The sequence below is a fragment of the Rhinoraja longicauda genome, chromosome 8 (assembly GCF_053455715.1).
Source record: "Rhinoraja longicauda isolate Sanriku21f chromosome 8, sRhiLon1.1, whole genome shotgun sequence".
Lineage (NCBI taxonomy): Eukaryota > Metazoa > Chordata > Chondrichthyes > Rajiformes > Arhynchobatidae > Rhinoraja > Rhinoraja longicauda.
This window is the reverse complement of record NC_135960.1, coordinates 65961494-65987005: the sequence shown is the minus strand read 5'-3', so window position 1 is coordinate 65987005 and position 25512 is coordinate 65961494. Positions and strand designations below refer to the sequence as shown.

The 25512-nt window shown below is 40.7% G+C and overlaps 1 protein-coding gene across 2 annotated transcripts in view; it reads right to left on the bottom strand.

The window, feature by feature from the left end:
* The window catches only part of plcl1 (phospholipase C like 1), a 170813-nt gene that overhangs the window by 30843 nt on the left and 114458 nt on the right, over positions 1–25512 (bottom strand). Inside the window, exons 2-3 of one of the 2 annotated variants that reach the window (XM_078404157.1) lie at positions 8164–10635; positions 4077–4280 (exon numbers count right to left, since the gene is read on the bottom strand). In XM_078404157.1, the coding sequence (XP_078260283.1) occupies positions 4077–4280; positions 8164–10635 (2676 nt within the window). The remainder of the gene's footprint in view (positions 1–4076; positions 4281–8163; positions 10636–25512) is intronic. The other variant, XM_078404159.1, reaches the window with a different exon arrangement.

Genomic DNA, 25512 nt, shown 5'->3' with positions numbered 1-25512 from the left:
GGGAGCAAAAGCAGGAGCTCTAAACGGCCGGGAGCCAGAGATGGGTCGGCAGGCTATTTCTTTCACATTCAGTTTACATTTTATCGTTGTTCTATTTACGTTTCTGGCATTCCCTGATGCGTTAGAGACACAGGAGGGTGTCATTAGTGGGCCAGGGGTGTATTGTCGTTCCATTATCACATGAATCAGCGTTGGTCCAGAAAAACAGATAATCCAGAAAGACTCTGGACCCAAGGGTGCCAGAAAATCAGTGTTCAACCTGTACCTCTTTGGGAAAAGCACAGGATTGTGTAGCCAGCATCCAGATTGTGCAGGGTCTCTCCCTGTATTTCAGGGAAATATTTTTTTCCTAACACTAGAACTAGTTCTGCTGTACTGTAACTAACAACAGGACATATGGTTCAAGAAAAAGAACTGAGCTACACTTCATTTATTTTCATTCACTTACCTTTTCTTCATCTGCTGGAATTCATGTTGGAGATATTAAAAATATATTAGCTAAAGCAACTTGTTAGGCTCTCATGAAAAAAGATCTAGATTTTTTACCTCACATTCTTCAGCTGATAGGTCAATTTGAGATGAAACAACATTAAGTATGATAATAATAAACTACTTATTAGGTCAATGACAAAGCAAACGACAACTTATAAATTGAAACAAACAAAGTGATTGCCGCTGGACCAAAGTGATATCAACTATAGCTGATAGAAGCAAATTATAAGTTGATTAGTGACTTAATTGCTATATATTTCTTTAAATTGGTTTAAATTAAAAGTACTATGAAATAAATGCAGTGTTACCACAAGGACATTTTGCACAAATAAAATTAAATGTCTCATCCACTGTTCCTATCCACTTAATTAACACCAAAAATAAAATGTCTTATTTTTTAATTACTCAATTAGGAAGACAGATTGATCACGGTCATTAGAGAGTTGTTAAGGGAAAGCCATCTCTCTATAACTTGATCAAGTTTTTTGAGGAGGTATCAAGGAGGGCAGCATATCTAATGTAATCCACATGGATTTCAGTAAGGCTGTGCGTGAGAAACTGGTCATAAAAGGGAAATACTGTAGAATTCAAGCGGGAGTATCAAATACGATCCATGACTGTGTCAATGGCAGGAAGTAAAGGGTGAAGGTTGACAGATGATTTTATGACCGGCAGATTTCCTCAGGACTTGGAATTTTAAGTAATTTGCACCTAAACCAGGAGCGCTTGATGAAGAGTGTACAGATGATATAAAACGTGACTGAGTAGCTGACAGCTAGAAGGAAAACATTTGACTTCAGGGGGATCTAAATGGTCTCGTCAGTTAAACCCAGGGAAATGTGAAGAAATGCACTTGGCAGGGGCAACTGGGCTGGGGAATTAATGGGAGGACATTACAAAATATGGAGGAACAAACCTTTAAAAGTAGCAGAGGGCAAGTAGATGAGAGTTGTCAGGTTCCACTGTGAGATATTGGCTCAGTTTCTATCTTTCCATTAATCGTGGCTTGACCTAGTGAGTACATCCCACCTTTCATTGTTTGTTCTCGTTCAGATTGGACTGATGAAGGTGGCAAACTGGGTACTGAGAAACATTTGCTCACAACAGAGATGTCTGAAACCAGAGAGCATAGGTTTAAGGTGAAGGTTTAAAAGGAAGCTGAGGATTAAAAGGTTTTCACTCAGACAATAATTGAAATCTGGAAAGCACATACTGAGAAGGTGGTGAAGGCAGGTCCTCCCACAACTGTTAAGAATTATCTGAATGAGAACACAAATGATTAAGGCACAGAAGACTGCAAAACAAGTTTTGATATATGGCAACTGTCAGTTGGGTACTTGGTTGCCATTAATATGGTAGCTGGAAGGGCCTGTTCCTTTACTGTGTGGCTCTATTACTACAAGAGCTCAATGCTCTTAAGATAGTGGAACTAATTGTAGACTTTCGAAGAAGGTCTCTCCCCTCCCCCCACTCACCATCAACAACACCATAGTCAACACCATCATCTCCAGGGACCTTAAATGGGGGGCCACCATCGACTCCACAGTCAAAAAGGCCCAACAGAAGATGTACTTCCTGCGGCAACTGAGGAAACACAATCTGCCACAGGCAATGATGGTCCAATTCTATACTGCTATCATTGAGTCCGTCCTCACCTTCTCCATCATGGTCTGGTTTGGCTCAGCTACCAAGCACGACATCCGGAGGCTGCAACGGATCGTTCGATCAGCTGAGAAGGTTGTTGGCTGCAACCTTCCCCCCATTGACGAACTGTACACTGCAAGGGCCAGGAAGCGAGCAGGCAAGATCATCTCTGACCCCTCTCACCCTGGCCACAAAATCTTTGAAGCACTTCCCTCTGGAAGGTGACTCCAGACTGTCAAAGCAGCCACGGCCAGACATAAAAACAGCTTTATTCCACGAGTAGTAGTTCTACTCAATAACCAAAGTCTGTAGTCTCTTTTTTGCCCTGGTTTATTTTCACCCTCATGTTTAGACCATAATGTTATATCCTTATTATTTTGATGTGTTTATGCTTTATTCTTAATTGTTAACTGTATGTTTGTGTTGTCATTTGTGAGCAGAGCACAAAGGCACATTCCTTGTATATGCACATACTTGGCCAATAATCTTATTCATTCATTCAATCGCTTGTCCCACTTCAGTGCTCGCTTCAACCTATCAGAAATACCCTCTTTAACCCATCTGTTTTTTCCCTGCCCTCTTTGCAACTTAAAACTACTTGTATTCTCCCTCTCCTAGATCTGTTGAAGGGTATTTGACCTTAAACACCAGTTCTGTTTCTTACTTCATAGACACTGCCTGAACTGTTTTGCGTTTTCATCATTTTTAGTTTAAACTTCAGATTTCCAACTTTGGCGGTGTTTTTGATTTTCATTAGAAAGACGTGATTGAACCGGAAAAGGGAATCTTGAAATACAGAAGCTAATGGGAGACTTAATTGAGGGTATAAAATCATGAATGGCCTGCATACAGGAGATAGGGATGCCCCATTTTCCTTAGCAGAGGGATCTAAAATCAGTGGGCAAAAATTTAAATTAACTGGTGGGAAGATTGGAAGAGAGGTCAAAAGCAAAGATAATAGAGGAGAGCAAGATAGACCACTCGACCCTAAAAACTGTAGTATGTCACGGCGCCATTTTAGTGGAACTTGCAGAAACATTTAAAAAGAAAAATAACAAAAATCTGTGAATTGATAGATGAGATATATTCTGCATTTTTATGGTATCATCACACATACTGTTCCCCCAAAACACTGATTACACTACGGGAGGCATAGGGAACGGCGGGTTTTGCTTACTAAAATGGAGGCCGTTCCGCTCCTTTGCGTACTACACTTCAGTATATGCGATTTCGACGGAGTGGTTCATCTTGCTCCGCTAGTATCTTTGGTCAAAAGTATTTTCTCTCAGAGGACGGTAGGAGTGACATAGTATTAAAAAGAAAGCTTAATATGAACTTAAAGAGTTACACAAGCACGGCTACTCATTTAGTTAGTTTAGTTTAGCGGTACAGTGCGGAAACAGGCCCTTCGGCCCACCTAGTCCGCGTCACCCTATACATCAGCATTATCCTACACACGAGGGACAATTTACAATTTTACCAAGCAAATTAGAGTACAAACCTGTGCATCTTTGGAGTGTGGGAGGAAGCCGGAGCACCCTGGGATAACCCACGTGGTCACGGGGAGAACGTACAAACTCCATACAGCCAGGATCAAGCCCAGATCTCTGGCTCTGTAAGGCAGCAACTCTACCGCTCCGTCATTGTGCCACCCTTTCAGAAGGTGGGATTAGATTGGATGGCTCGTGTTTGACCAGCACAGTCATGATGGATGAAATGACTTTGTGTGTTGTAATTTTTCGGTAAATCTAATTGCTTTTACAGTAATCCCAAAAGATTTTATTGATATAACTTTGGGTATTCTGGAAAAGTACTGCATATTTTTCGAACATATAACATGATGCAAATATTTAAAGACAGAAACCAGTGTTCAGTATTTTAAAAGACTTAAAACATAAGTATGTTCTTTGGTTTTGCATATTGAAAAATAACATGCCTACCAGGTCATATGATGACATAACTTTCTTTTGTACATCATTTAACATCCCCAAGGGTTCCAAATAAGGATATCCGTTCTTCATGTTGAGTGTCACGACAGAAATGTTGTCACCATTCAATAATCTTGAAGACAGAGTCTGTATGCACTGAGTCAGACTAGCAATGGGAGCTAATCCACATATTTCCTTAAGGGAGCCAATTGCAAACTGCACAAAAAAAAATAGAAGTAAAACAATAACCAAGCAAGCAGTCAGAACATATTGAGAAATTTTATAAAATAACTAGGCCAATAGTTTCACAAAACAAGAAGCACTGGTAGGAAAGCGAGAGAATATTCTTAAAATAATTTCTGAGTTATTGCACTTACAAACTAAAAAAGGCTGGCCAATTTTATGACAAAAAGGGTTGCTTATGCTTTTAACTTATGCAATAAATATAATAATCAAGTCCTAGAACTAGTCTTATAAGCAAATGGCTGCATGCAATGGGCACCAATTTAGATTGACCAAGTCTTATCACTTTTGAGTGCAGAACTGCTTCCTACTGAACACATTTTTAGACTATATACAAATTGGGTGGCACAGTAGCGTAGCAGTTGAGTTGCTGCCTTGCAGAATCGGAGACTTGGGTTCGATCCTGACTACGGGTGCTGTCTGTATGGAGTTTGCACCTTCTCCCTGTGACCATGTGGGTTTTCTCTGGGTGTTCCACTTTCCTCCCACATCCCAAAGATGTGCCGGTTTGTAGGTTATTTGGCTTCTGTACGTTGTCCCTAGTGTGTAAGATGGAACTAGTGTATAGGTGATCATTGGTCAGCATGGACTCGATGGGCCGAAGGGCCAATTTTCCATGCTGTATCTCTAAAACTTTGATTCTCCAACCAGTAACATTAGTTCTCATTATCAACCTCCTCTTAAAATGGTAAAAACTATAATTCCAAGGAATTACATTCCAAGGAATATAATCCTATTTTGTGTAATCTGTCTACATAATTTATGAGAACTGAGTTTTAGTTCAAAACTACCCAAGTTTTGAATCTGGGTACTATTCTGGTGAATCTGTATTGTCGCTAGAATTGCAGCAGCAATCCTTTACTCCCTTGTATTCCAGTTCCCTCCTTAAAAATTCCAGCAACCTACTAGCTTTTCTGATTATTTTCTGCACTGGTTGGTGATAATTTGATGATCTATACATTTCAATCCATCTACTTAAGTCAGTTACAAATATGGTAAATTGCGTGACCTCAAATTGATCCTCAAGGAACACCACCAATTTATACTCCATCAAACTGAAAACCTGTTCATTATTCTACTGTTGATCAGCCAAATACAACTTTACAAAGCTCTCATGAGAGATTTTCATCAAATATCTTCAGAAGTTCATGTAAGAATCATACGCAGACTTTCCCCTATCCACTACTTTGGCAGTCATGAAACTACGTTTTCACAAATCCATACTGGCTTTTTCTGCCCAACTGAAAATGTTCATGCTCAACTGAAAAACATTCAACGTGGTTTTTTTTAGATACCTGAATTTTTTTAATGGAACCTGGAGGCAACTGAATAATCACAAATACATAGATCCCAATGATCCATGTGGCAAAATCACTCCCCACCTTCCTGCACCATCACCCGAGACACACATTCATCCACACAATCCTCCTATGTCCAAACACACCTGCATGCCACTGGGAATAATTGGCTGATTATTGTCCAAGATCCTGCCCCCCTTAGTTTCTCTCCCAACTCTCTCCCACCCTATCCAACTGCTTCTCACAGTTATTATGGTCTCTGAGTTTATGGGACACCTATCTCAGCTGTAGTTTCTTCCCAATCTAGTACTGCTGGCAGAGTAGAAATCCTCTGCCACACCATTCCTTCCACCCAAATGAATTTGCAGTGGCTCAAATAACAATCCTTGTTATAATCCTTGAGAGGTCGATCCTTAGTTTAACTTGACAAATCCAAAGAGGGCACCTTGTCCTTTCCTTCCCATGTTACTGCTCCCTACATGTATAATAACATTACCACCAATAACCCAACCCCCACCCCCAATGCCCAGCAAACCATAAAAAAACAAAATGTTGGAGCAATTTAGTGGGTCAGGCAGCATCTGTGGAGGAAATGGACAGATAATGCTTCGGGTCAGGCCCTTCATCAGTCTGTTCACTCACCCCATAGATGCTGCCTGACTCACTTCCAGCACTTTGATTTTTTTTTAGGATTTCTCTTGTATGTCCATATATCCCTTTCTTAGTTTAGGAGGGTCCTCACACTGGCACCTGGTGGTTAGCATAATATATGGGACATTGGATCCAGTTTATGAAATGTATTATCTGTCCAACCAAACATGGAATATCCCTCAACCAAACCACATTTCCTCTTTACATTATCGGAGGTTCCTTCTTCAAGGCGCCATTTTCAGTTTCCTGGACTTCTCCCTAACAGTCTTTATTCTTATCGCCACATAGGGCAAGAACATTGCATTTCTTGGATATGATAACCTTCTGTGGATCATGGTTTCCCGGGGCTGTTCTGCCAAAAAAGCAAGATTTCTTTACTCAAATTCCCTTATAATTAAGACCAACATATTATTTGCCTTCTTCATTTCTTGTTGCACCTGGATGTAAATTTTTTGGCTATCACATATGGATCCCAATTAGCTCTGAATGCCATTTAAAAATAATCTATTTTCCATCCTTCCTGCCAACGACAGCAATCTAATTTCTCCACATAATAATCTTATCACCCATCTGTTGCTTACTCACTTCACTAAGCCTATTTAAAATATTCTTAGCATCCTCCTAGCAGTTTATTTTCTTTTCCAGATTTTTATATCATCAAACACAGATGAATTATGCTGCATTTTTATGTTATTAACACAAATTTGAAACAGTAGTGACCTCCATATTCATTTATACTATATTAAAATGCTTGATCAACAAATACAAAATATGCTGCTCTAAGTAATTACCATATGTAACTGGTATCAATTATTGCACATTTTATTAACCAGTTATTAACCAGTTTCAATTTAGATTCAGATATATGTAATTAAACATTTAGATCTTTTCTTTCCCCCCCCGCCGACTTCAAAGTCAGATATTTTCCCGAACAAATATTAAAACCACATTGTGTTTAACTAAGTATCAGTCATTTCACCTCCAGAGTAAAGGATGAATTATTCACTAACAAAAATCTCAATTTTTTCTGACACAATAGCATATTTTATATGCACCAATGCTGTATAATGAAAGACAGAAAGACAATTTCTCAACACTTTTCTACCATAATTGTGTACTTAGCAGAGCTCAGGCACCATCACAGCAGCATAAACATAGATATCTCTATGTTTAGAGATATCCCTAATATCTCTAAACACAGCATAAACAATGTTTAGAGATATTAGGGATACAAAGCAAATATTCAGAGGGAGATAAGCTTTGGGAACATCTTAATGAATCAGAAGAGTTTGGGGAGATAATTCTGGACTTTATAGTCTTATCAGTTGAAAGTACTGCCACCAATAGTGAAACAATTTAAATTGAGCTGACTCAAGATCTCATATTTGGAAGAGCAGAGACTCCTTATCAGACAGAGTGTAGAACTGGAAGAGTTTGGAGGGAAGTAAGACTAGTGCATAAATTTATTCCAATTTATTCAGATGTGAGATTATTGCCTGTATTAATCTCGGATATTGCTTCACACAATAGTAGACACACCTAGATATAGATGACACAGTGTTAAGGGGAGTTGCGCTCCTCGAAAAAGGTCTAATTGAAAGGTCAAGTTGAAAAAATACTTTTTCTTCCCCATATAAATTCCATGAGTGAATTTTATTTTGTAACTCACATTTTGAGTGGTGATTTGTGAATTCTGTAAAGGCAAATCTCTATAACCGAAATAGCTGTATCACAGGGATGCTAGAGTTGGAAAGAAATGGAAGCGAAGTGGGAAATTAATTGTCACCCTGTTGGATTAGCCAATGTGAATATGTATTTAATTTCAACAAAATGTATTAGAGGCTTGATGCAATATGATCCTGAAGTAATTCTAAAGATTAAGAATAATTTCATAAACAAATTATTACCTGAACATTTTCTCTGAGAATTGCAGCTTCTCGCAATGGATGGCCTGCAACTTTGAATGTATCATCAACAACTTTGATCCCAATAGTCCTTAACATTGTGTATTTTATTGTGTTCTTCCCTTTCTTGACTGAATGGCCTCTTCTGTGAGCCTTTCCGCCACCTCTTCGGTCAGTTATGGCAACATGAACAAAAAGAGTAGCTAGTTCAATTTCTTCCCCGGTGTATGTGCACAGAGGAACATGTCGATATCCAGTCTGCAGACACTCAAATGGGATGGAGTACTGGCCAATAAATTCATCCCCAATGTAGTCATCATCTAGAGCAATAAATCGTACCATTGCAAGCTCAGGCAGATTGATTTCAAATTCCAAGCTTTCATCAAATAGAGGGTTCTCTCCATTTTGATGAATAGTCTTGGTTCTCATTTCTGCACAGTCCACAGGAATCCCGTGAATTTCCACAAAAACATATGGATCTAAAACATCTCCTTTCGTGCCAGAACCTCTAGGCTTTGGAAAGTTCTGACCACTGATTAGTTTTATGTGCAGAACCTGAGGTGGGATTCCGGGAAAAACTCCCTCAGTGTAGGCACTGAAATAGGACAACTCCTCTCGCATAATAGCAGGACGTAGAACATAACCACAGCAGCCGTTCTGACGAAACCATCCAATGTTAAGGTCGGACATTGGGCCTGGGATCTGGTAGTTGACGGCCACCAACTGGCAGCCACAATTCCAGAATTCTTGTGGATTCAAATTGCTCGATTCTATACCCACGAAAGCAGGGAAAACACGAGACAGAAATCTTTTATTGTGGTTCACAAAGTCTCCTGGGAAATCGTTTGCTAATATCCTTGCCTCGGCTTCACTGAAATTGCATATTTCCCAATATTTCTGGGTCTTCATTGAATACTGAAAATCTACGAAGTGCACAGACTGGCACAGAGTGACCAAATCAGAGAGTTCCCGACATATTCGAATAGTTCGCTTGGCAACAAAAAACGTATCAGTCAACCTTCTAGAAACCTGTGCTTCTTCGTCTTCATCCGTCACGTCACCTTCTGATAAATCATTGTCAGTTGCTAGTTTTTTTCCCTTCAAAATAATTTTTCCCTTCAGCTTCCCTGGTGAAGGGAGGTACCCTTCTGCTAAAACTGGTTGCTGTGTATATAATTTAGCTCCAAAGATCTTTTTCATTTTTTGAGCCATCACTTTTTGTTGTTCTATGCTACAGTGATTTCGCAAAGACACAATCAAAGGGTACTCTGAAGCTACAAAGGCATATTTATTAATCACTTCAATGACATTACAGAAAGGGATTGGTGAGGTCACGTTGTTGCGTTTACTGACAAGTGGCTCATTATTTGGACCATTATACACATCAATCTCAATACCTCTGCAACCTAATTTCAAGGTCTTAACATATCCATGCACATCAGATGAACCTTTAACATCATTTTCTTTCAGGTAGGTGTTGTAAGATGCATTGATATAATAATGGGATAATGGCTGATTCATATCCTGACAGACTTTATTGTGTTCTGGATCAAATATGTTGCATTCTTCTGATAACAGATATCGTGTAAAGCCATCAATACTAAGATAACTCTGCAACTGACCTTGTTCCGAAGGTTCGTATTTCTTTATAAGATCGAGGCACATTTCTTTTGTTGTATGTATCATTCCTTGTTCGGCTTCTAAAAATAACATGAAATCTTTGGCATCTAAATATTCTTTATTCCTGGATATTTGCACAAGTAAGAAATATACCTCAGGTCTTGTACATAGATCAATGTAGACATCAGAAAATTCCTCCTTTGTTACCCTTGTGGTTAGCTTTCCTTTCTCTTTCTGTATCTCTCTAAACTTAATTCTGATTTTTGACTCCTTCAAACCTTGATTGAGGTTCTTTATCACTTTCACTGCTGTGTCTTCTAACATAATTCCATTGCCATCTTCATCAGCTTCGTAAAATACCGAATGGAGCCACTTAGTCCTTGGCGAATGCTGGTCACCATCTATCAAATACAGAGCCTGCTTACCGTGTAAAGCAATATAACGTAGGCCTGTCACCCAAATGTTAGCGATATCTGCGGAAGAGGCTACGAGGTCCAAAGACTCATAATTATCCCCATATATTAACGAGAAGGAGCAGTCTTCACAGATCTGATCCACAACTGCACAATTTCTGAAAGTCTCTGTATTTTTTCCAACTCGAACCTCTTTAAAGGAAGAAACCTCAAGTTTAGCCTTGTCAGGGTCCTTTTTGGAAGGTTCCCAACGCAAAGCCAGAAGGTCAAGATCTAAAGTAAAGAAGCGATGGTATATTCGAGTATTTGAACGCAGTTTCTTCAGTTCACAACCAGCCTGCATGAAGCTAATGCAATCACTGGCACTGTTAATTTTCCTTTCAGAAGGCATGCTACTGAATGATACAGTTTTCTTCTGTTCATGTCTCTGTCTCGTGGAATCCTGTAGTACAAATACAAAACAAACAATAAGAACAATCATCACATTTCCATATTACTGAAATTCAATCTATTTGGTTTTCTATTCATTCTCTCTCTACCGATCATGAACACAATTCACTGGAGAAAATTAAAAAAAGGCATCTCCAACAGCACAGTATGCTCTCAAGTTTATCAGCCTGATTTTTCAGTTCGGAAGTAACAAAAGAACCATTGACGGCCTCTGGAGCAGACCAAGTCTCGCAGTCTTCAGTGTATATAAAGGCAAGTGAAGAGTTTACTTCACTGATCTGCGTTGATTACATTTTCATGAGATTATGGGGGTGAGTATAAGAAAATAACAGGAGATGCAGATACAAATCGAAAGTATTTATTCACAAAATGCTGGAGTAGCATCTCAGGAGAGAAGGAATGGGCGACGTTTCGGATCGAGACCCTTCTTCAGACTGTATAAGAAAATAACTGCAGATGCAGATACAAATCGAAAGTATTTATTCACAAAATGCTGGAGTAACTCAGCAGGTCAGGCAGCATCTCGGGAGAGAAGGAATGGGTGACGGTTCGGGTCGAGACCCTTCTTCAGAGACTGATGTCAGGGGGGCGGGACAAAGGAAGGATATAGGTGGAGACAGGAAGACAGTGGGAGATCTGGGAAGGGGGAGGGGAAGAGAGGGACAGAGGAACTATCTAAAGTTGGAGAAGTCAATGTTCATACCACTGGGCTGCAAGCTGCCCAGGCGAAATATGAGGTGCTGTTCCTCCAATTTCCGGTGGGAATCACTATGGCACTGGAGGAGGCCCATGACAGAAAGGTCAGACTGGGAATGGGAGGAGGAGTTGAAGTGCTCAGCCACCGGGAGATCAGATTTGTTAACGCGGATCGAGCGCAGGTGTTGAGCGAAGCGATCGCCGAGCCTACGTTTGGTTTCACCGATGTAAATAAGTTGACATCTAGAGCAGCGGATACAATAGATGAGGTTGGAGGAGGTGCAGGTGAACCTCTGTCTCACCTGGAAAGACTGTTTGGGTCCTTGGATGGAGTTGAGGTGGGAGGTAAAGGGACAGGTGTTGCATCTCATGCGGTTGCAGGGGAAAGTGCCCAGGGATGGGGTGGTTTGGGTAGGAAGGGACGAGTGGACCAGGGAGTTACGGAGGGAACGGTCTCTGCGGAATGCAGAAAGGGGAGGGGGTGGGAAGATATGGCCAGTGGTGGGGTCCCGTTGTAGGTGACGGAAATGTTGGCGGATGATTTGTTGGATCCGCTGGCTGGTGGGGTGGAAGGTGAGAACGAGGGGGATTCTGTCCTTGTTACGAGTGGGGGGAGAGGGAGCAAGAGCGGAGCTGCGGGATGTAGAAGAGACCCTAGTGAGAGCCTCATTTATAATGGAAGGGGGAAGCCCCGTTTCCTGAAGAATGAGGACATCTCTGATGTGCTAGTGTGAAATTACTGGTTGCATATTGTGAAACACCTCATCCCGGGCGCAGATGCGGCGTAGGCGGAGGAATTGGGAGTAGGGGGTAGACTTTTTGCAGGAGACCGGGTGGGAAGAAGTGTAGTCTAGATAGCTGTGCGAGTCAGTGGGTTTATAGTAGATGTCAGTCACTAGTCTGTCTTCTGTGATGGAGATGGTGAGGTCCAGAAACGGGAGTGAGATGTCGGAGATAGTCCAGGTATATTTAAGGGCCGGATGGAAATTGGAGGTGAAGTGTATGAAGTCAGTGAGTTCTGCATGGGTACAAGAGGTAGCACCAATGCAGTCGTCGATGTAGCGGAGGTAGAGTTCGGGGATGGGGCCAGTGTACGCCTGGAACAGGGATTGTTCGACGTACCCGACAAAGAGGCAGGCATAGCTAGGGCTCATGCGAGTGCCCATAGCTACGCCTCTGGTTTGGAGGAAGTGGGAGGAGTCAAAGGAGAAGTTGTTAAGGGTAAGAACCAGCTCTGCTAGGCGGAGGAGAGTGTTAGTAGATGGGGATTGGCTGGTTCTACGGTCGAGGAAGAAACGGAGGGCTTCGAGACCACCCTTGTGGGGGATGGAAGTGTAGAGTGACTGGACATCCATGGTAAAGATGAGGGAGTGGGGGCCTGGGAACCGGAAGTTATCGAGGAGATGGAGAGCGTGTGAGGTGTCTTGGACGTAGGTGGGGTGAGTAAATCTCACTTTCTCTTCAAAGCAATGGCACAAGTCAGAAATCACTGAAAATTGCTGGCATCCAGGTTTCCATGCATTTATTGACATTATCAGTTTGGCAGCACCAAAATTTAAAAAATGACTTTTTATATGCTAGCCTATAATTTGAATAAACATAGGATTGTAGGCATTAATACCTACTTTTGTTTTTGCTGCCTGAGAAAGAAACATCCATTTGGTCTGCAACAGAAGCAACTGGAACAATTTTAGATCCAAATTAGGATGATCCCTTGCATCTTATGATCAGGTTACAAAGTAGGACCTTATCAGAAGCCTTGCAAACCTTGCAAAATCCATCTTGATTCCATCAAAAGCGCTACTTTCACCAATGTTTTCATTAATTTCTCAAAAATGAGCAAAGATTGTGAAACAAGACCTTCCTTCAACAAAATCTGTGCTGATTGTACTTGATTAATCTAAAGATGATTGCTGCTGCCCCTCAGAATTTTCCCATCAATGGAGTTAGATTAACTTCATGTCATAGATGTGACTATCTAGTTAGAAACTATGCATCTGCTCCAAGGAACCAAGGGAAATGGTGTCTTGGAAGACATATCTATGATTTGAACACATGGACATTTTGACATCTAAAAACATTCAAAAACTGTTTGAAATTAAATTCTGTTATTAAAAAGTGTTAGAAAAAAAGAAAATAAAAACATCCAAGAACATTTTTAAGCATTTAAAACTCAATTATTTATTTGTGTGGGAATAACACTATTTTGATTGTATTTCTATGTTGAAGTGCGAGCTTCTCTGGACCAGGCTTGATCCACTGCAAGGATCATAACCTCTCCATAAACTAAAGCATTGGCTCACACTGCTACACAGTGCCGGTGAATGTCCAGATGACCAAGTGTTAATGGAATACATCCATTTTCCTCTGTAGAGAAAGATTCTGTGTGGCATCCAGAAGCCTGAGCTTATCAGATAATAGCAAACATAATTTACGCCTCTAGTACTTTAAGTTAGGTTCTTCACTGGAACTAATCAGATCATCTTGACATTCCCTCACTAAATGAAAGAAAATCAGAGGTTAATACACTTTTTCTCCACGTTGTTTTTAATGGTATGAGCTTTATCGATGAGCTACACTAAACATTAGGTTGGATGATCTTCTTGCTGATAAAGAGGTATATTATTTTCTTTCTGCAACTGTGAATATTGGTATATTCTGGCAGCCCTGATTTTAGCATGGTATAACCCATGAACACACAGGAGGTATTTTGAAACATATTATTTTATATTCAGCAGAATACATTCAAATCAACTGTACTCTGAAAGCTCAAAAGATTTGGGAGCAGATAGTTCCCAAATAGCAGATAGCACGACAGCTTTATATCTATTTTGCTCCAAGATTGACTCACATTTTTCCAATCTTTCCAAACAATTAATATGATTGACAAAATGCTGGAGTAACTCAGCAGGTCAGGCAGCATCTCGGGAGAGAAGGAATGGGTGACGTTTCGGGTCGAGACCCTTCTCCAGTCAGTCCACAAGGGCAGGCCTGAACTTCTAGTCTCCTGTTAGTTAGTTTCTAAATTACATTCTCACTGTGATCAGTCTGAAGAAGGGTCTCGACCCGAAACGTCACCCATTCCTTCTCTCCCGAGATGCTGCCTGACCTGCTGAGTTACTCCAGCATTTTGTGAATAAATACCTTCGATTTGTACCAGCATCTGCAGTTATCTTCTTATACAATTAATATAATTGAGACTAATTTGAGACAAAGCAGTACACACACCATGGTACACATTGATGGCGCTGAAGTAGAGATGGTTGTAATTTTTAAATTCTTAGGAATAAATATCACCAGCAATTTGTCCTTGGACCAGCGACATTGAAGCAATGGTCAAGAAAACATACTAACACCTTGGCAAGACCACCAGCATAATCAAGGACCAGTCTCGCCCCAGTCATATTCTCTTCTCCTCTCGCTCATCAGGGAAGAGGAACAAAAGTTTGAAATCAGGCAACCTCTCATCAGCTGGAGTGCGGTCCTGACCTCGAGACCTTTGAACTATCTTTAATTGGACTTTATCTTGCACTAAATGATATCCCCTTTATCCTGTATCTGTACACGGTGGATAGCTCGATTGTAACCATGTATAATCTTTTCCTTGAATGGATAGCATGCAACAAAAAAGCTTTTCACTCTACCTCGGTACAAGTGACAATAATAAAATAAAATAAATTTGTTCCAATGCACAAGATATATTACTGTCGCTGCTTAAAGCCAAATGCAGTCTGTGAAAGGGAATTAGGTTAATTGTGGCTTACCATTGTGCCTCACCAAACAAACTCAATGACCTTCCTACAAAATTCAATACTTACAACTTTTGTTACAAGTTTAGACGTTGGGACAAATGGATGCTAATTCACATCCAGGGGGGTGGTGGGAGGGGGGGGGGGGGTTGCCAAGAGCTTTGGGGTATCCCTCAGATGTTTCACTGGCCCTTCATAAATTCCTCTTCTTCATTTGAGTTATGCAACATGTTTTATACCTACCATAATTCCCACTATTGGTGCAATATAGGTTTCAATATCAACAGCAACAATCAATAATAAAACTCAGATGTTCCCAATATTGGGAGAGACTAAGTCACAGTTTAAGAATAAGGGGTAGGCCATTTAGGACTGAGATGAGGAAAAACCTTTTCACCCAGGGAGTTGTGAATCTGTGGAATTCTCTGTCACAGAAGGGGGTGGAGGCCAATTCACTGGATGTTTTCAAGAGAGAGTTAGACTTAGCTCTTAGGGCTAACGGAATCAAGGGATATGGGGAAAAAGCAGGTACGGGGTTCTCATTTTGGATGTTCAGCCATGATCATATTGAATGGTGGTGCTGGCTCGAAGGGCCGAATGGCCTACTCCTGCACCTATTTTCTATGTTTCCGAACTGTTAAGAACAAAACAAAATGTCAGCAGATGAGAATTAAAACTGCCACCTTTAGACAAGATAGCAAGCTGAAGGGCTCCTGGAATCCACTGCATCCAACTCATCCAAGTCGCATGCAATTTTTGTAATAATTGGATTGAGTATTTAGAACCAGTGGACATAGGTTTAAGGTGAAGGAGGAAAGATTTAATAGGAATCTGAGGGGTAACTTTTTTACACAAAGGTTGGTAGGTGTATGGAACCAGCGGCCGGAGGAGGCAGTTGAGGCAGGGACTATCCTGGTCGGTGTGGGCAGGTTGGGCTGAAGGGCCTGTTTCCACGCAGTATGACTGACTCTCTATGACTCTAGTATGGAAACTCCTTTGATTGAGGTTCATACACACTAGATGTGAAGGATACATTTTTCTTTTGATAAGATGGAAACATGAGAGACTGCAGATGAATTCTGAAACGCAAAAAAACTGCTGGAGGCTCAAGCAGCATCTATGGAGGCAAAGGGATAGTCTATGTTTTGGGTTGAGACCCTTCAGCATTTTATTTTTTTGCTTTGAACAAAGTGTTGTAATTGTCACACTTTGGACACACCATGGACAGTTGATGGATGGTACTTGATACTTTCTATTTACAAACTGATGTAAACTAAAATGGGGCTGTGCTGTATTTAGTATTTCAGTCACAGATCCAAACAAAACAGAATAAAATAAATGGAGACACAGAATCCAATAAATAGTGGAATGATCTGGCATAAGCACACATGGTGCTGAATTATACAAGGATGGATTGAACCATAGGTAGATACAAAATGCTGGAGTAACTCAGCGGGTCAGGCAGCATTTCTGGAGAGAAGGAATGGATGACGTTTTGGGTCGAGACCCTTCCTCGGTCTCAGTCTGAGGAAGGGTCTCGACCTGAAACATCACCCATTCCTTCTCTCCAGAGATGCTGCCTGACCCGCTGAGTTACTCCAGCATTTTGTGTCTGGCTTCAATTGAAACCAGCATCTGCAGTTCTTTCCTGCACATGGATTGAACCATAGGTGGTCTATAGTAGGAACACAACAATTACCACTTTACACACAGTGATGGCATTAATTACTGCCTTGTCAAACATAGTACAAAATGAGTACAGTAGTATGTTGCGCTGAAAATCTGTTTTAGCTCAAGAAACCAGCAGACCCACCCCATGACCAGACATATACTTCATTGGTGTGAAATGTTCATTTCCCACAGACTCCGAGCTTCATACAGAAAGGCTGCCAAGTTAACGTCAACAGAATTGCACGCAAGTTCACAAGCAAAACTGCCAAAGCTCATTCGTTCACAATATTAACTGTAAACTGCCAACAGATTCTGCAAGAAGCAAACAAACTCAGTCCGTGGGGAGATTTTAGAAAAGCTTAGATTTTTTTCTTTCAATTTTCACTGGCAGTATTATCTAATTTCATTCTAATTCTCCAGCAGTTTTTTCTTCATAAAGACTGAATAACAGTGGTGGGTTCACATAAAAGAAACCGCAAAACAGCTTTCCAGAGCAAGCGTGTCACATATCTAAATATGAAAGCTGATTTAAATAAAAGTTAACATTTCAGGGCTATGCTTTCAATCTATAGGATTTCTCTTCTCCAAAGCAGTGATGTAAAAATAATCTTTAAATTAAATAATCTGTCAAATAAACTAAAGATTAAAGCCATTTCCATAGATCCAGTTATTCTGTTTATTGGTCACCAAACTATATTAAACCCCCCTCTGTAACTGGTTGTATAGATACAGTGCCCTCCATAATGTTTGGGACAAAGACCCATCATTTATTTATTTGCCTCTGTACTCCACAATTTGAGATTGTAATAGAAAAAATCACATGTGGTTAAGGTGCACATTGTCAGATTTTAATAAAGGCCATTTTTATACATTTTGGTTTCATCATGTAGAAATTACAGCTGTGTTTATACATAGTCCCCCCATTTCAGGGCACAATAATGTTTGGGACACAGCAATGTCATTTAAATGGAAGTAGTCGTGTTTAGTATTTGTTGCATATCCTTTGCATGCAATGACTGCTTGAAGTCTACGATTCATGGACATCACCAGCTGGGTGTCTTCTCCGGTGATGCTCTGCCAGGCCTGTATTGCAGCCATCTTTAGTTTATGATTGTTTTGGGGGCTAATCCTCTTCAGTTTTCTATTCAGCATATAAAAGGCATGCTCAATTGTGTTCAGACTGACTTGGCAACTCAAGAATTGACCATTTTTTAGCTTTGAAAAACTCCTTTGTTGCTTTAGCAGTGTTTGGGATCATTGTCTTGCTGTAGAATGAACTGCCGGCCAATGAGTTTTGAGGAATTTTTTGAACTTGAGCTGATACGATGTGTCTATACACTTCAGAATTCATTAAGCTACTACCATCAGTAGTTGTATCATCAATGAAGATAAGTGAGCCAGTACATTCAGCAGCCATACATGCCCAGGCCATAACACCTCCACCACCGTGTTTCACAGATGAGATGGTATGCTTTGGATCTTGGGCAGTTCCTTCTCTCCTCCATACTTTGCTCTTGCCATCACTCTGATATAAGTTACTCTTCGTCTCATCTGTCCACAAGACCCTTTTTTCCAGAACTGTGGTTGCTCTTTTAAGTACTTCTTGGCAAACTGTAACCTGGCTATCCTATTTCTGTGGCTAACCAGTGGTTTGCATCTTGTAGTGTAGCCTCTATTTCTGTTCATGAAGTCTTCTGCGGACAGTGGTCAATGACAAATCCATACCTGGCTCCTGAAGAGTGTTTCTGATCTGACGGACAGGTGTTTGGGGATTTTTCTTTATTATAGAGAATTTTTCTGTCATCAGCTGTGGAGGTCTTCCTTGGCCTGCCAGTCCCTTTGCGATTAGCAAGTTTACCAGTGCTCTCTTTCTTCTGAATGATGTTCTAAACAGTTGATTTTGGTAAGCCTAAAGTTTGGCTGATGTCTCTAACAGTTTTATTCTTGTTTCTCAGTCTCATAATGGCTTCTTTGACTTTTATTGGCACAATTTTGATCCTCATGTTGATAAACAGCAATAAAAGTTTCCAAAGATAATGGAAAGACTGGAAGAAAGGCTAGGTGCTGAGAGCTCTCTTTTACCTGCATTAAGGAGGCAATTAAACACGCCTGAGCAATTACAAACGCCTGTGAAGCCATGTGTCCCAAACATTATGGTGCCCTGAAATGGGGGACTATGTATAAACACAGTTGTAATTTCAACATGGTGAAACCAAAATGTATAAAAATACCCTTTAATAAAATCTGACAATGTGCACTTTAACCCCTATTTAACAAATCTCAAATTGTGGAGTACAGAGGCAAATAAATAAATGATGGGTCTTTGTCCCAAATATTATGGAGGGCACTGTACCAGTGCTGTTCCAGATAACAAGTGCAAACATCGGGTACTTAAGCTGCTGCTGTGCATTATTGATTCAACACATTTTCCACATGATTTGCCAAAAGAGTATGTGAATCTGTGTGAATTACATATATCCAGGGCTATTGGGAGTAGCTGGACTACTCCTACATGAAAAGTCAATATGGACTCAACAAGCTAAATAGATTTTTATGTGCTGCAACCTTCCTATCATTCTATTATCACGAATAAATGTTTCTGTTGTGCTGTCAGGAGCAAGGGTTTTTTTCCACTAAAATGTACTTTATTCATAAACAATTGCAAATTTGTAATTCAATGCACTCAAAAGTTGTTATTCCATATGTCAGCTACTAAAATATCCCATATTGCTTCTTATCTGCCTACGATACGATACAAGCTTCTACATTCTGTGGACAAGCATTACAAAATCACACTATTCCTCCACACTACTTAATAGCCTATGGTTTAATATATGTTACTTTGCTTTGTTTGCCCTCGACAAGTACTCCATCTCAAACATCTCTAGACTGAATTTCATTTGCCAGTTTTCTACCTATCTGATCAGTTCATTTACATCTACCTACACCTAGAATTTGTTCCATAAGAACATATGTGCCAAGGGCAGGAAAAGAATCAACCCGCCACTCAAGTCTGCTATGTCAAGTCTTATCCAACCAAGGCCTCAATGACAATTTAGCATTCTCTCCATGTACCAATTTACTCTCTTGTAGTTCAAATGTTTCCTTATCACCAGACACATGGCATTTTCTGTATCATCTGCAGATTTCTTAATCATGCCTCCTGTGTATAAATCTAAATCACTGAAATACATCAGCAAAAGCACGAAACATGTTCTGGGTTCAACGGTGCCCCACTAAAAACAGACCTCCAGTCACAATAATTAATGTCCATTAACACTACCCTCTGTTTCTCACTACTAAGTCAATGTTGTATCCAAATCACCATTTATTGCCTTATCCTATGACTAATCTGTCATGTGAAATGATTACATGTGTCAGGCAGCACTTCCTTTACTAAATCCATGCTCACAGTTCTTCATTAATCTTACCTTTCATGATTAATATTCTGCCTTAGTAGTTTTTCAATAATGTTCTTATTCTTAGAAATAAGTTGACAGGCCTATAATTATTTCCTCCATCCCCTTCGCTCTTAATCAGGCTACCACATTAACATCAACTAAGTAGTCCAAATCGAAGGTATTTATTCACAAAATGCTGGAGTAACTCAGCAGATCAGTCAGCATCTCGGGAGAGAAGGAATGGGCGACGTTTCGGGTCGAGACCCTTCTTCAGACTGAAGAAGGGTCTCGACCCGAAACGTCGCCCATTCCTTCTCTCCCGAGATGCTGCCTGACCGTCTGAGTTACTCCAGCATTTTGTGAATAAATACCTCGATTTGTACCAGCATCTGCAGTTATTTTCTTACACTAAGTAGTCCAACTCTATGCTTGTGGCAAGAGAGGAATGGCAATTGATGATCAGAGCCTCGCTTGCCTCTTTAATCAACCTGGGTCCGAGTCATATATTTCCTTTCAAAATGTAAAATCAGGATACTTATCTCTCACTGGGCTTATCCAATCTGATATTTCAAATTCTTTCTTTGCATCAAGTCAAGTTAAATCAAGCTTATTGTCATATGCACAAGTACGATGGATACAAGTACAAAGAAAATCTTGCTCGCAGCAGCACCACAGGCAAACACTCGAACTACAGTATACATAAAAATATAAATTAAATATACATTACACATAACATTTCTAAATGAACACTCTGGAAAAAAATCACTCATTAAAAACTAACCCCCCATAAACTAATCTTTGTTTTGTCACACACCAGTTAACCTTTTTGGTTTCTCACAAAACCCAAATGATTCCATTATACCTGTACAAGATCGCTGTGTTTTGTTTGTTTTTTATTTGCCAGTATGTTTTCCTGCCTTCTGGGGGTTTTTTTAAACATATTCAGATTGATTAGTAAGACTGGCTGTTACAATCCCGAAGGTTTTGCACTACAATTGACTGGTGGTGTTCTTGGGGATGACAATTTTACGTTCACCCAGTGTGTTCTATACTGTTAGTTCTTTTTTTTTTACAACAGTGAGCATTTGGAATGTTTCCCCTTTTCCCCTGTTCCTACCCAGTACGCCGTTTATCATCTCTGGGGCTCAACATCTGATTCCAGTCCATTTCATTAAACTAACCAAACACCATTTCTGGGAATTTTGTCCTCTCTGCATCCCTTTCATTGCAGCCACATGAATATGAAGCTCAAGTTCAGAAGGTCATAAATTGCAGCAACAGAATTAGGCCATTCGGCCCATCAAGTCTACTCCACCATTCCATCATGGTTGATCTATCTTTCCCTCTCAACCCCATTCTCCTGCCTTCTCCCCGTAACCCCTGACACCCGTACTAATCAAGAATTTATCAATCTCCTCCTTATAGATATCCATTGATGAATATCAATAATCCATTGAAGTTGCATTAATGAAACTCCAGTATTCTGACCCCACAATATATGTCATGAGTGGGCACAGTGGATTGGCAGTGTTTTAAAGTTTATGACATTTGCAAATTTTTCAGACTGAAAATAAGCCCCTGAATAACCTAATAATGTGATGGTATTTAGAGAACAGTGTACAAAAACCAGACTCTCTTCACACAAATTCTCAAGTGGTTAGATATCAATTGACATAGAAGATCTAAAGTTAGTCTCATAGTTTCAGCATAATAACAATCAAACGTCAATAAATATCAACACAGTGGAAAAAAAGTAGTGAAGTTTGAAAGTTGATAAAAAAAAGTAGTGAAGTTTGAAAGGTGATTAAAAAGTAGGGAAGTTTGAAAGGTTGATTATCCGAAAGTTCCTGAATAAAATTAAAAATAGAGAAACTATTCCCACCATCTTAAGTCTGAAAGTTATTTTCAAAAAAGCTAGGGGAAACTTGGAGAAAGAAACCCTGCAAAAAAGTAGTCGTGGATCTTCATCTGCCTATTTTCTACGGAGAGCAAAAGGCAGGAATTTGGAAGATTCATATACATACAGACAAAACTCAAACATCCTTCATCATTCATCAAGATCATGGTTGATCTTATACCTCACTGTTTTCCTTCTTATCCTCATGTCCCTTTGTTCATCTATTATCCAGAAATCTATCCATCCATCCATATAATTTCTTTAATACTGTATCTTTAATTTCTCATGTAATCTGTGGTTGGGCCACTTTTCTTCTTGCCATTGTGCCTAAAATATATATTTGCTTAAAATTAGCATTTTCTCAATAAATACTAGACATTTCTGGTTGACTGCCGGTGACTAGTGGTGTTTCGGGGGGGTTGGCGTTGGTTCCGCTGTTTTTTTTATGCTGTACGTTGTGGCGGCTCCCAAGGGTCGGGCCATACTTCTACCGACCCCTCGGCACGGGAATGGACCAGTCCCGGGAGGCGGTCCTGGACTCAGGTATATAAGGACAAGGTTTGGGCGCCAAGCCATTCCGGCAGACTAGACCCGTCTGATACCACGATACAATAAAATATACCTTCCCGAAATAGCTGGCTCCTTGCCTTTATCGACGCGCTACAACGTCATGATTTGGATGATGGAAATTATGGTTTTGTGGCCAGGTTTGCGGATGATACAAAGATAGGTGGAGGGAGTGGGAAGTCTGCAAAAGGATTTGGCCTGGTTGGGAGAGTGGGCAGAGAAGTGGCAGATGGATTATAGCAACGTGTGGAGTCATGCATTTTGGTAATAGGAACATAGGCATCGGCTATTTTCTAAATGGGGGTAGGATTCAAAAAATGGTGGTTCAAAGGGATTTGAGAGTGCAATTCACTTCTGATGGCAAAATATTCACAGCTAATTGTCTTTTGGTCTTTGCTTTGCCACAGATATGATGATCTTGGAAATGATAAATGTTCCATTGAATGATCTCAAATATCAAAGCTGAAGACTGTTTATATATTTCTCTGCATAGTGGTGAACACAAATGTCAAACAGATAAAGACATTACCATTTGGAACAATTGGTTGCTTATAAAACATAACACCATTGTTTGTCAGAATGAACCAACAAAATAAAGCCAAAAATGTAACAGATTGTTTTCACTCAGTACGTCGTAATTGATTTCAAAGAACTGCTTTGATTTATTTTTGCTTTGTCCACTGGATTTGGCAGTAACACTGAGAAAACATTTGATCCACACAGGCAAACATTTTGATGAAGATAAACACAAAATACTGGAGTAAGTCAGTGGGTCAGGCAGCAACTCTGCAGAAAAGGAAAAGAGAAAAGGAATGATACTCCTCCCCTCGCCTCTGTCTTTCAGTTTGAAGAAGGTTCCGTCCGGCCCAAAACATCACCTATTCCCTTTCTCCAGAAATACTGCTTGACCCGCTGAGTTACTCCAGCATTTTGTGTCTATCTTCGGTATAAACCAGCATCTGCAGTCCTTATCTAAATATTTTGATGAAATGGAAATATGGCATCAGTATGAATGGCAAGCCATCTGGTCTTCAGCAATGATATTATTCCTTGATTCCAGTGATCCAACTCTTTTGTGGTTATGCTTTATTCTTAATTGTTAAATGTATGTTTGTGTTGTCATTTGTGAGCGGAGCTCCAAGGCACATTCCTTGTATGCACATACTTGGCCAATAAACTTATTCATTCATTCATTCATTCATTCATTCATTACACCTCCTTGCAAACCAGACATAAACAGCCGTAAGACATAAATGATTGGGTTAACGTATAATGAGTGTTTGACAGCTCTGGGCCTGTACTCGCTGGAGTTAAGAAGGATGAGGGGGGAACCTCGTTGAAACTTATCAAATAGTGAAAGGCCTAGAGAGTGGATGTGGAGAGGATGCTTCCATTATTGGGAGATTCTAGGACCAGACGGCACAGCCTCAGAATAAAAGGGGGTAAATTTAGAAAGAAGATGAGGTGAAATTTCTTTAGTGAGAGGGTGATGAATCTGTGGTATTCATTGCCACAGATGGCTGTTGAGGCCAAGTCATTGGGCATTTTTAAAGCAGATATTGACAGGCTCTTAATAAGTAAGGGTGTATCAATGTTTACAGGGAGAACGCAGGAGAATGGGATAGAGAGGGCAGCTGCGGCTGCGGCTTGCCTGCAGTCCGTCTGTCTTTTGTGTTTTTTGTTGTTTTTGTATGAATTGTAGTTTTAATATGGTGTAGTGTTTGTATGTTATGTGGGGGGGGGGGGGGGGTGGGAGAGAACGGGAACTGTAAAATTCTCTCTCCCGAACGGAGACCCGACCTTTGTTTCTGTGTTGTGTCTCCGTTCCCGTTGCGGCCTACCTCCGGCCATGCACCTGGGACCACCTGGGGCTCTGGTTCGCAGAGCCCGCGACCCGGAATCATCACCTGCGGCGCTGGCCGCCTTCGGATGCTGCGGGAGCGGCTGCGACTCGTCTCCGGAGGCTCCGGCGCGGGCCGCGTGGACGTCGGAAGCCCGCAGGCCCCTGGATGGGGGCCGACAACGGGAGCTCTGGCAGCGGCAGCGGCAGCGGCAGCGTCTTCGCCCGCCCCGAATCGCGGGGCTTGGGTCGGCCCGCCGTGGACCTTTCACCGTCCGGCGCGGCCTGAAATAGGCCGCGGGTTTTTCTCCGCCCGGCGAGGGCTTCAATGTCGGGAGCCACGACCGCCCCAACGTGGCAAGTTCAACAGCCTGACCGCGGGAGAAGACGGCAGGGGAAGAGAAAAATACATTCTGGCCTTCCATCACAGTGAGGAGGGGACTGGAGGAGACTCATTGTGATGGATGTTTCTTTTTGTTTGGTGTTAGTTTATGATTGTATGTGTTATTGCATTTTTATTGATTATTCTTATTGGTCTTATTGTTGAACTGCGGGTAATGTTTCATTTCACTACACATTTATGTGTATGTTGTATGTGACAAATAAACGACTATTGACTATTGACTATAGATCAGCCATGTAGACTTGATAGGCTGACTGCCCTAATTCTGCTCCCTTGACTAGAACTTATGAAGAATAGCACACTGGCCAAGATGGAAGTTGTGTGAGCTATGCAAGCTCCATTTTCTCATCAACTTTATTACTTCAGATCAATGAGCAATTTGAAATGTAGATCAACCACTGTCATTGAAAAGAATCTAGCCTAGGTAGTGTGTGTGACCGCGTGCTTCCTCTCAGATTTCACCCATTTCATTTCATTTATTGATCGGTAAAATAAATAACATTACACAATTAATATTTTCGGCCAAATTTTAAATGCATCATTTCAATAAACAGCATTAATGGCTGAACTAGCAAACAATTAACACAGCAATACATACAGGCTGGATTAAAATGTATCACACTCCGTTCTTTCACAATAAAGGTA